The sequence below is a fragment of the Danio rerio genome, chromosome 5, assembly GCF_052040795.2.
Source record: "Danio rerio strain M-AB ecotype USA chromosome 5, GRCz13ab, whole genome shotgun sequence".
Classification (NCBI taxonomy): Eukaryota; Metazoa; Chordata; class Actinopteri; order Cypriniformes; family Danionidae; genus Danio; species Danio rerio.
In genome coordinates, this window is record NC_141025.1 from 5,972,561 (window position 1) to 5,985,206 (window position 12,646).

General features: G+C 36.5%; 1 protein-coding gene and 1 long non-coding RNA gene across 14 annotated transcripts in view; one reads left to right on the top strand and one right to left on the bottom strand.

Moving 5' to 3' along the window:
- LOC147843815 (uncharacterized) overlaps positions 1–12,646 on the top strand; it is a 103,962-nt gene that overhangs the window by 78,128 nt on the left and 13,188 nt on the right. The gene's annotated exons all lie outside the window — the stretch shown is intronic.
- Positions 1–12,646, bottom strand: part of pbx3a (pre-B-cell leukemia homeobox 3a) — a 108,526-nt gene that overhangs the window by 12,146 nt on the left and 83,734 nt on the right. For 7 of the 13 annotated variants that reach the window (XR_015490782.1, XR_015490778.1, XR_015490777.1 and 4 more), the window contains exons 6-9: positions 9,278–9,443; positions 7,292–7,369; positions 3,053–3,162; positions 2,293–2,382 (exon numbers count right to left, since the gene is read on the bottom strand). Coding sequence is in view for 2 of the 13 variants with exons in the window: in XM_087253233.1 (XP_087109359.1) it covers positions 2,293–2,382; positions 3,053–3,162; positions 7,292–7,369; positions 9,278–9,443 (444 nt within the window). In the remaining 11 variants the exon portion in view is untranslated. Of the gene's footprint in view, positions 1–2,292; positions 2,383–3,052; positions 3,163–7,291; positions 7,370–9,277; positions 9,444–12,069; positions 12,100–12,646 lie in introns of all 13 variants that reach the window. The other 6 variants (XR_015490776.1, XR_015490772.1, XR_015490771.1 and 3 more) reach the window with 1 other exon arrangement.

Below are 12,646 nucleotides of genomic sequence, written 5' to 3' on the forward strand. Positions count from 1 at the left end.
TTCTGATGGCTACTTCCAGTAGAATAACACACCATGTCATAAAGCGTGAATCATCTCAGACTGGTTTCTTAAACATGGCAATGAGTTCACTGTACTCAAATGGCCTCCACAGTCACCAGATCTCAATCCAATTGAGCACCTTTGGAATGTGGTGGAACGAGAGATTGGCATCATGGATGTGCAGCCGACAAATCAGCAGCAACTGTGTGATGCTCTCATGTCAATATGGAGGGAAATCTTTGAGCAATGTTTCCAGTACCTTGTTGAATCTACGCCATGAAGGATTAAAGCAGTTCTGAAGGCAAAAGGAGGTCCAAAACAGTACTCGTAAGGTGTACCTAATAAAGTGGCCAGTGTGTGTATAACAATGGTTTGTTCTGAAGACAATCGGATAAAAATATTGCTTAATAATATTGACCTTAAAATTATTTTTAAAAATTAAAAACTGCTTTTATTCTAGCCGAAATAAAACAAATAAGACTTTCTCCAGAAGAAAAAATAATATAGGAAATACTGTGAACAATTCCTTGCTCTGTTAAACATCGTTTGGGAAATATTTGAAAAGGAAATTCACAGGAGGGCGAATAATTTCGACTTCAACTGTATGTTTGTTATTAGATGCATTTCGCAATCATGGAAATGGAGCTCATTTGCTTTCCATCCTGGCAAACAGCCTTGTGTGTGAATGTTAATATGAATCCATACGTTTATCTTTGGCTTTTCACAGAGGCGGCATCACCTCAGCCAGAATTAATCTGGCCTGTCGTCTTTGTGGGCTCATGGTTTGATCATACAGCGTCTGTCTGAATGAGTCCAGAAGACCTGCTGTGAGGAGATTAGTCCTTCACCACCGCTTTCAGTATTCAGACTCTAACGCACTTTACACTACAGCTTTGGTGCGGATTTGAGTCTGCTTAGATAGAAAGTGTTAATATTTTGTCATCTGTGGTATTTAACATGGCAATACCTAATACATACAATGCAGAATAGGAAATTAAAGATTGTCTCAACTTCAACAAAAGCATATGATCTCACTCTCCCCTCAAAATTCATTCCTTCATTTTCCTTCAGCTTAGGAAAATTTCTGTTTAACAGAGAGCAGATTTTTTCAACACATTTCTGCACATAATAGTTTTAATAACTCATAATATTTGATTTATTTTATCTTTGCCTTGATGACAGTAAATAATATTTAACTAGATATTTTTCAAGACACTTAAAGTGACATTTAAAGTCTTAACTAGGTTAATTAGGTTAACTAGGCAGGTTAGGGTAATTAGGCAAGTTATTGTATAACGATGGTTTGTTCTGTAGACTATCGAAAAATATATAGTGTAAAGGAGCTAACAATTTTGACCTTAAACTGTTTTTATTATTTAAAATAAAATAAAAAGGAAATAAAACACATAAGACTTTCTCCAGAAGAAATAATATTATCAGACATACTGTGAAAATTCCCTTTGCTCTGTTAAACATAATTTGGGAAATATTGGGAAAAAAAAATCAAAGGGGCGAATAATTCTGACTTCAACTGTATGTTTTGTCATCTGAGTTTGATGACGTTTTCAGAATGTGTGTGTTTTTTTAATAATACACTAGTCGTGTTTTAATTACACTTCAAATTCTACTAATTTAAACGGTGAATTCAAAACATGTCTAATTGAAACATGTCAGTTTAGTAAAAAGGGTCGTAAATTGCACGAATGTTTGGTTACATTTTGATTTAAGGTGTCGTTGTTTCAGTGTAGCTACTCATACTAGTGGCTACTAGTTTTTATTTTTGTTTTATCATTGGTATTCAACAAGGCCATTCAGAAATTACAGGTTGTCTCAACACTAACCTAATCATATACTCTCAGCACCCCCCTCCCCCCACACACACACAAAAATATAATTTAAATAATTGTATTTAAATCATTTTTTTTTATTGTGAAAAATATTTTTTAAATTAAATTAAATTAAATTAAATTAAATTAAATTAAATTAAATTAAATTAAAATAAATTAAATTAAATTAAATTAAATTAAATTAAATTAAATTAAATTAAATTAAATTAAATTAAATTGTCCCATTGGGTAAATTCAAAGTTCATGAATGTAGCTTAAATAGGCACAGATCTACATATAAAAGTAATAGTAAATAAATGAATAGTAAAAATAAAATAAAATAGTAATAATAATAATTCATAATACATTTATTATTAGAGTTTTTAATTAAATCAAATTAAATTAAATGTCATTTAAAATTATTTCTTTTTTTGCAAATTTAAAAAAATTTCTCTCTGTAACTTACATTCAGGCCATGAGGGCTGTAAAGTGGGTTTCCCCGCAGACCATCACTGTAACCCAATGACTGGCCGATGGCGTGACGTATGGAGTCTCCCTGTTTGAAAGAAATGAACGTCATCAGTATTGTGTGTACCATTTTTTACACATTAAATTCATCAACATAGATTGTATCAAAGTAGCAAAAGTCACAATGAATCGCCCTCCTGTGATTTTTATTTTTTTTATTTTCAAACATTTCCCAAATGATGCTGAACAGATTCAGGTATTTTTCACAGTATTTCCTATATTATTATTTCTTCTGGAGAAAGTCTTATTTGCTTTATTTCGGCAAAATTTTTTTTTTTATAAAACCATTATAAGGTCAATATTATTAGCCCCCTTAAGCTATCTTTGTTTTGGATTGTCTACAGAACAAACCATCGTTATACAATGACTTGCCTAATTACCCTAACTTTACCCTAATTACCCTAGTTAAGCCTTTTAAAGTCTCTTTAAGTTGAATACTAGTCTCTTGAAAAAATATCTAGTCAAATATTACGTGCTGTCATCATGGCAAAGATAAAATAAGTCAGAAATCAGAAATGAGTCATTAAAAATATTGTGCTTTGAAATGTGCTGAAAAATATTCTCTCTGATAAACAGAAATTGGGAAAAAAATGTAAAGGGACAATAATAATTTAGGAGGGCTAATAATTCTGACTTCAACTGTAGATGAAGAAATGTGTGTGTGTGTGTGTGCGTGCGTGCTTGTGTGTGTGTGCTACCTGTGTCTGTCCAGCGCCGGTGACCTGATTGGACTGGTATGACCCGTTCAGACTGGACATACTCATAAACAAGTCTCCTGAACCTGGTAAACTGTATGAACCTGAAGTACCTGCAGACAAACAGAGACATGTTTGACATTAGGGGCTTTATTTTTACGGTCTAGGCGCAAAGTCTAAAGTGCATGGTGCAACAGCATTAAGGGTGTGTACGAATCCACTTTTGCTATTTTAAGGACGGAAAAATACGCTCTGAAATGGTGGAAACTCACTCCACTGAAAACATCCATTAGCCTACATATTTAATTTAGTTTGTTAAGCGCAAAGATTTGTTTCAAAACTATTTCTAACTTCAGTTCTAATTTCCAGCAAACAAATAAACGAACAATAATAACAAAGTGTGTTTAAAAAACCACATGGAGTTATACTCAAACACACATCCTGTTCTTATGCCCCATATGGTCCAAAACCCGACAGGTGGACAAATCTGAGCTTGTTTTTAATAAAACAAATATAAATATTCATTCATTCATTCATTTGTTTTCTTTTTGGCTTAGTCCCTTTATTAATCCAGGGTCGCCACAGCGGAATCATGTTTTACGCAAGCCGATGCCCTTCCAGCTGTAACCCATCTCTGAGAAACATCCATTGACACTCATTCACACTCGTACAATACGGACAATTTAGCCTACCCAATTCACCTGTGCCGCATGTCTTTGGACTGTGGGGGAAACCGGAGCACCCGGAGGAAACCCACGCAAAGATGCGGAGAACATGCAAACTTCACACAGAAACGCCAACTGACTTAGCTGAGGCTCGAACCAGCGACCGTATTGCTGTGAGGCGACAGCACTACCTACTGCGCCACTGCGTCGCCATAAATATACATATAATAAATAATACTGCTAATAATAAAAACATTATACAAAAGCAAAGCTTTAAGCTGGTCGATGGTGCTGTCTATTTTATGGCGCGTTTCCACTGAGTGGTACGGTTCGTTACGCTTTTATGGCCGTTATCACAGGAAGTTTTTCAGCACACTTTCGAAAGGGTACCAAAACACGAGAAAGGGTACCAAAAGGTGGAGCTACACCGCAGCTAAATGCTGATTGGTTACAGAGATACGTCATATAATACAGAGGTTCTCAAAGTGGGGGTCGGGACCCCCCGAGGGGTCGCGGGACAATGAAGGGGGGGTCGCCTGGTGATTTTCAAAAATCAATTAATTTTTAATAAACCTTAAGACTTACTGTATTTTATCAATAACCTACTGATGAGGAAAAAATAGTCGTTTATAGTTACTATAAACTATATAGTTACTATAGTAGCTTATAGTTACTAGTTCTATTGGATTGCGACTTCTCGGGTAATTACATTATACTAAAGACACAGCAATACTGTCAGATGCAGCAGATTTTGTAACACCAGGTTAAACTTTCTAGCCCATTTACAGCACTGACATACATAAAAAAAATACACAGAATAGACTTGGGTCTATTGGTGTTAGTGCGCGTCATTGCATACAAGGTTTCTGTATTTATAACCACCACCTCAGAGAATATTGGGGGTCACGAGTCACTGGCATTGTCATTTTGGGGGTCAAGTTTGGAAACCCCTGATATAATACAAATACTATATACATATAATAATGAGCCATGGATGACCTGAGCTCAAAGAAACCTTGTCGTCGTCTTGATGTACAGACATAAAGCCAAGAATATCAAAATCTGCCGTGTCCTGTTGCTGTTTTACGAGCTTGTCTAAAAGTGCGAGCGGTTTTCGCTTTCTCCAGGGAGCTCGCCATCGCGCCTATATTTGATAAAGAACTTCTTGAGCGGGTGATAATAACGTGTGCGTGATTATTGAAGTGTCTCCAACATCTGATCCTTTCAGAAAGAAAAAGACAAACGCGAGAGTGAAGCGCGAACAAACAAAGGAGAAGCCAGACAAAACAGGAGCAAATAGTTTCAGCAACCTGAATCATAAACAAACTGCCATGTTTATTATCGCCTTTTGGACTATTATGAACTCAAAATGACAGAGTTGCTTTCTAACAGAGCTAACATGTGCTGGTGTACATTATAGACACACATGAGAGATTTGCTCTGACTGTGGCCGATATTTTGTGAGGTTTTTGAACCTAAATAAGGACTAAATGTCTGCTGTGTGTAGTTTTTCTGTAATTGGTAACATATCAGAGACTGTAAAGGGCTGTATGTGTTCATATATGTTGCATTTATTTATTTATTAATTTTCTGTCGTACACCACACTCACCGAAAGGTTACCCTTGGTAGTGGAAATGCAAACCTGACAAAGGTGACCCATACCGACCTGTACCGAACTTTGCCAGTTAGTGGAAACGGGCCATTAGTTCCTCAAAATAGCAACGTACCAGCAATGCACTTTAACACACCTCTTTTCTAGACTAGCACACACAAAGCGGGACAAATAGATTTGCTTTTTAAACAATGTGGCACAAAACAGAAAAATTAGGGCTGCGCTGGTCTGAAAATAGCAACACATCACGCCAAACACGTCTTGCGCCTTATTGCGCCGGGTGTATGATGGGGCCCTTAGTTTGTCTTTATCAGTCTGGATATCTTCTCGTTTTATTCTTTAATGTAAAATACAACAACACAATCCTGAACTAAGTCAGTTTTTTATTTTTATTTAGTAAATTTCTTTGAAGTCCTCTTTTGATTGGTGTAAAGATTTTATATCAAAAATATCATAATTTTGAAGCAATTGACTATTAAAAACTGTGCTGTTTTTGACCCAAGCATTAAATTGCTCTGTCTCAATGGGCGTGGCCCACTGCTCTGATTGGCTAACAGTTTTGCATATTAACTGCCTGTTTGCAGGGGAGTGATGTAATAGTAAACCATATCCTCTCACTCCCTTACAAAAATAGTGTTTTAATTAAATAAAATAATAATAATTGAATTGAATTGAATTGAATTGAATTGAATTGAATTGAATTGAATTTAATTTAATTTAATTTAATTTAATTTAATTTAATCTAATTTAATTTAATTTAATTTAATTTGTTTGCTTGGGTCAATTCAAGGTGCATGAAGGTAGCTTAAATACACACATTTCTACATCTGAAAACCAGCCTTGGCTGGGTCAGATGGCGTTTCTGTGTGAAGTTTGCATGTTCTCCCTGTGTTCGCGTGGGTTTCCACCACAGTCCAGACATGCGGTACAGGTGAATTGGGGAGGCTACATTGTCCGTAGTGTATGAGTGTGAATGAGTGTGTATGTGTTTCCCAGTGAGTGCAGCTAGAAGGGCATCCGCTGCGTAAAACATATGCTGGATAATTTGGCGGTTCATTCCGCTGTGGCAACCCCAGATTAATAAAGGGACTAAGCCGAAAAGAAAATGAATTAATGAATGAATTTAATTTAATTTAATTTAATTTAATTTAATTTAATTTAATTTAATTTAATTTAATTTAATTTAATTTAATTTAATTTAATTTAATTTAATTTAATTTTTCACTTGCGTAAATTCAAGGTGCATGAAGGTAGCTTAAATACACACATATCTACATCTGAAACCTAAATAAATAAGAAGTAAACACCCACTGCTCTGATTGGCTAACAATTTTGCATATTAACAGGACTAGTAGGTGTCGATTGTCAGCAGAGGCGGGGCTTATCCACTCTATTACATCATAGAGTCGATCATTCCAAAAAGTGTTTCACACTGTCTTTAATATAAGCTGATTTTAGAGTAACAAAAGGGTTTGAGCCCCAAAACCTACAGGATGTTTTTATAATATTATGAGCTCTAATATGTCAAAAGACCAAGAGCAATTTAGTTTCTCAGTTTATGACCCCTTTAATACTCTTGTGTGATTTTTCTAAAGCTCTATAGGTGATTCATAACTTATTAAAACAGGTAAACTTATGTATTAACTAGTTGCTCTCACAGCTTCATTGTGATCAAATTACATTTGTTTTAATGAAGCCAAAAGTCATACAATGACATTTTGCTATTGACTTTTGTATCCATGCTTTACAATTCATCAGTTTTTTTTTATTTGTGTATATTATTATAATTAACAAAAACTTTCATTGGTCACAAAGGTTATGTTTACAAGAGATGTTCAAAAAAAGGTCATCAGCGTGATACTTTATATGCATATTGTCTAACAAACACACAGAAAAACAAGAAGGACAGACAGAGGAAGTTGAGTCTAATGATAATGAATGATCACAGGAAGAGTCTGCCGTACCAGTGAACATGTTGTTTAACAGATTGTTTTTATCTTCTGCTGCGTCCAGTTGAAACTCTTCATCTTTCATCTGAAAACCTGTAGAGAAGATGACCGACAGAACTCTTTTAATGTTTTTTTTTATTTTTAAATTTATTTTGGAAATGTGGGTCAGCATTTTCAGATCTTTAGTAGTGTTTGTTTTAAACAATGTGCAGTGTATTTGCACTTCATTGTTTTGTAAAAATATGTGCCCTTAATTTTAATCAAACACCATAACCTTCCCTCCCCTCTCGAAAAGACTTTTCACATGTAATGCATTAAGGGTGGAGCTATTAGTCACTTAGGGTGGAGCTCTCAGTGATTTAGGGGGGCTATCAGTCATTTGAGGGGTTATAAGTGATTTAGAGTGAGACTATCTGTGATTTACGACGGGGCTTTCAGTCATTTAGGACGGGACTAACAGTCATTTAGGGTGGGGCTATCAGTCATTTAGGGTGGGGCTATAAGTCCTCTAGGACGGGACTATCAGTCATCAGTCTTTTAGGGCGGTGCTATCAGTCCTTTAGGGTAGAGCTTTCTGTCCTTTAAGGTGGGAATATCAGTCATCAATATTTTAGGGCGGGGCTATTAGTCCTTTATGGTGGTTCTTTCAGGATGGAGCTTTCAGTCTCTTAGGGCAAGGCTATAAGTCTTTAAGGCTGGAGCTTTCAGTCTTTTAGGGTGGGGCTGTCAGTCCTTTAGGGTGGGGTTATCAGTCCTTTAGGGTGGGGCTATGAGTCCTTTAGGGCAGGACTATCAGTCAACAGTCTTTTAGGGCGGGGCTATTAGTCCTTTAGGGTGGAGCTTTCTGACCTATAGGGTGGAGCTTTCAGTCTTTTAGGGTGAGGCTATAAGTCTTTTAGGCTGGAGCTTTCAGTCTTAAGGTGGGGCTGTCAGTCCTTTAGGGTGGGGCTATTGGTCCTTTAGGGTGGGGCTATCAGTCCTTTAGGGCGGGGCTATTAGTAATTTAGGGTGGGGCTATTAGTCCTTTAGGGCGGGACTATCAGTCATCAGTTTTTTTGGGCGGGCTATCAGTCCTTTAGGGTGGAGCTTTCTGTCCCTTAAGGTGAGACAATCAGTTATCAGTCTTTTAGGGCGGGGCTATTGGTCCTTTAGGGTGGAGCTTTTAGTCTTACAGGGTGGAGGTTTCAGTCTTTTAGGGTGGGGCTGTCAGTCCTTTAGGGTGGGGTCATCAGCCTTTTAGGGTGGGGCTGTCAGTCATTTAGGGTGGGGCTATTGGTCCTTTAGGGTGGGGCTATCAGTCCTTTAGGGCAGGGCTATTAGTAATTTAGGGTGGGGCTATTAGTCCTTTAGGGCGGGACTATCAGTCATCATTTTTTTTGGGCGGGCTATCAGTCCTTTAGGGTGGAGCTTTCTGTCCCTTAAGGTGAGACATTCAGTCATCAGTCCTTTAGGCAGGGCTATTAGTCCTTTAGGGTGGAGCTTTCAGTCTTTTAGGGAGGACGAGGCTATAAGTCTTTTAGGATGGAGATTTCTTTCCTGTAGGGTGGTACTATCAGTCTTTTATATTTATCTATTAGTCCTTTAGGGTGGAGCTATCAGTACTTTAGGGTGAGAATATCTGTCATCAGTCCTTTAGGGTGGTACTATTAGTCATCAGTCCTTTAGGGAGAGACTATCAGTCCTTTAGGGTGGTGTTTTCAATCCTTTAGGGCGGGGCTATCAGTCTTTTAGGGCGGGGCTATCAGTCTTTTAGGGTGGAGCTTTTAGTCCTTTAGGGCAGAAACTATCAGTCATCAGTCCTTTAGTGCGGGGCTATCAGTCTATTAGGGTGGGGCTATCAGTCCTTTAGGGTAGGACTATCAGTCACCAGTTTTTTAGGGTGAGGCTATCAGTCATTTAGGGTGAGGCAATCAGTCATTAAGGGTGGGATCCATTTCAATAGGAAAACAGAAACCATTTCAGTTGGATAAATGTCGTTTCTGTTTAATGTTGTGTGTATACCGGAGCTGGGTGTTGCGGGTGAGTTGTTCTGGCTGTTCTGCACTGCAGCCGCTACAGCCTGAGCCGCCGTCACTGCTGTCTTCGCTGCGTACAGATTTGCCTCCTCCTGGAACTTCCCGATGTTCTTCTTATAGCGAATACGCTTATTACCAAACCAGTTCGACACCTGAGAGAGAGGCAGAAAGACGAACAAATGCAGATTAATATTATGAGAAAAGAATTTCTCCCCAAATTAAAAAAAATCAATCAATGAATAAAAATTTGTGATTAACATGTGAAATCCTAGGTTGTGGCGTCTTTTTAATGCTTAATACGGCTCACCAAGGAAAATGAAAAGTAAAAAAAAATGGAAATGCAGTAAATTCACTAATATTGTAGCATCTTATTACAACTTAAAAGAAGTATTTTCTTTTCAAAGACGTTTTAAAATATGATTTATTTTTGTGATTTAAAACTGAATTTTCAGTGTCACATGATCCTTCATAAGGATTCAACAACAATATTTGTATTTGTGACTATATCTCAAATTAAAATGAATCAAATTTTCCCTCAGTGGTTACCCTGACACATGGTTTCACTTACGGTACATTTATAGTTAATAAAAAACATGTTTTCACTCCAAAGTTCAATAAAATATGGGTTTAAACAAAACAACCATGCATGCGTTTTTACACATGTTTTACAGCGACTGGTATCCTCATACAATTGTAGGATATTGTAAATGGACCAACCTTTAGCAAAAGCACATTACCGTGGCAGAAACCCAAGCATATTAAAATTACATCCACCCTGAGCAATGTTTCCTTCATAAAATATCTCCAAACAATCCTTAAACTGCCAATGGGGTACAGGATGGTTCAAGAAGCGCTATAAAAAATGCAGCGCTCATGTCATAATCTCTGGATCCAATAAAAAACACCCAGAAGACATGAGCAAAAAAATGCATCTTATTGTCTTCATAATGTTTGCATTGGCTGAATGTCTTATTTTAAGTTTTGCATTGAATAAATGACAGTATTTTGTTCTGTTTGTCATTCGGCCACTTCCGGATTTTAAACGCAAAATCATGCCACAATGTTTTGGAGCTTGCGATTTTCTTGTTTAACTTAAGCTGGGAAAAATGCCAATTACTTGCTATTTATAGGGTCACAAATGTAAGTCTGAAACAATTTCTCACAATAAGTGCATTATATTTATTGTAAGTATATTATATCCCAGCAAGAAGGTCGCTGGTTCGAGTCCCAGCTGGGTCAGTTGGCATTTCTGTGTGGAGTTTGCATGTTCTCCCCATATTGACGTGGGTTTCTTCCGGGTGCTCCGGTTTCCCCTACAGTCCAAACACCTGCGCTATAGGTGAACTGAGTAAACTAAGTTGGCCCTAGTGACCGTTTTTCCGTGTTTCGCTGGTAATGTCTTTTAAAAATTATTATTTAGGCCTATTTAATTGTACTTTTTTTATTTATGTGCATTAATTAAGACATAAAATGAGAAAGAACTATATAATCAACAACGAAAATGCAAATGAAAACGCTTATTATTGACAGTGTTAGTCCTATCACTTTAAATAATAAACACTGTACATCTCTCTATATTAGGCTAAATTTACACGGCTTTATTTATTTATTTATTCGTGTATGTATGTATGTTTGTACTTTCATTTTAGTTGTCTTTTATTTTTTTATTTTACTTTACAAAATGAATCCTTATTAAACAAGTTTACATTGATAATAAAGCTTGTTAACAAGTGTTTAATGATTAATGAAGGAATTATAATGCTTTGTTTCATTATTTCATCTACATTTTTAAGTAACAGCGTGTAGCTACTGTATATTTCTGTCTGTTCCCATCCCGTGTCTTTGTGCCCCCTGGTGGCAAACGGCTGTTACAGCTAAAAGCATGTTCTTAATCCCCTATTGCCGGCGCGGCGCCTCGCACAGCGGTAATGGTTCCTTTGAAGTGTGACCCACTGTATATGATACTGAGATACAGTAGTAGTAATAATAATAAACAGAGATAGATTAATTGATTTTAAATATTTCTTATATATTTCAAATTTGTTTTGTTATAAATTTATATTTTTAATCAAGCACAGAATTTTTTTACAGTATTTCCTATAATATTTTTTCCTCTGAAGAAAGCCTTAATTGTTTTAATTCGACTAGAATAAAAGCAGTTTTTAATTTATTTTAAACTATTTTAAGGTTAATATTATTAGCCCCCTTAAGCAATATTTTTTTCAATAGTTTACAGAACGAACCACTGTTATACAATGACTTGCCTAATTACCCCGCCTAGTGAACCTAATTAGCCTGGTTAAGCCTTTAAATGTCACTTTAAGCTGTATAGAAGTGACTTGAAAAATATCTAGTCAAATATTATGTGCTGTCATCATGGCAAAGATAAAATAAATCAGTTATTAAAAATGAGTTATTAAATCTATTATGTTTAGAAATGTGTTGATAAAAAATCTTTTATTAAATATAAATTGTAAAAAAAAGTATATAAAAGGATATAGATTGAAGAGGAGGGCTAATAATTCAGACTTTGACTGTAAAAACAGTCAGATAAAATAAAAGTCTTCATTGTGAAACATTCCATATATCAATCAGGCAGCAGATGAGTAGTTAATGCTGTAAACATTGCTGCAAAATTTGAGAAATCACCACAATTTCATTCATTTTCGATGCTAATCATGTCATTTGGGCCTGTTTTGTTTCTGTTTTGAGCACACAGAGACACAGTGACAGACAACACAGCGGACGGACTGACAGACGATGTTTTAATGAACATACCTGTGACACAGTGATGGTGCTTCCCTTCCCCTGAGGGCACAAAAACAAGGGGCTTTTTTACAGAGACCACCTCCTGTACATACCCAACCGTTACACAGACATAAACCATAAAAGTGGCTCACGTTATCATCATCTGTGCCCAGATCTCTGTAGCACAACAGTCCGACTTCTGGAGGTAAAAATACCATTTTAGATGGTGTTTTTGTTAAAAGTGCTCAGTTTACATGATCTTATGCAAGCTTGGGGTTGATGTAGGACTCATTTTGAAATGGCCTTCGCTGCAAGTGAATTTCTAAACAATTAAAATGCTAAACTCTAAATTTACAATGTTTATTAAGAATGAAATGTTTGTTTTGCTTAGATCTTTAATACCCGAGCAGCACGGTGGCTCGCTGGTTCGAGTCCCAGCTGGACCAGTTGGCGTTTCTGTGTGAAGTTTGCATGTTCTCCCCGTGTTGGCGTGGGTTTCCTCCGAATGCTCCGGTTTTCCCCAAACACATACATGCGCTATATGTGAATTGCGTAAACTAAATGGGCTATAGTGTATGAGTGTGTGAATGCGAGTGTATGGGTTTTT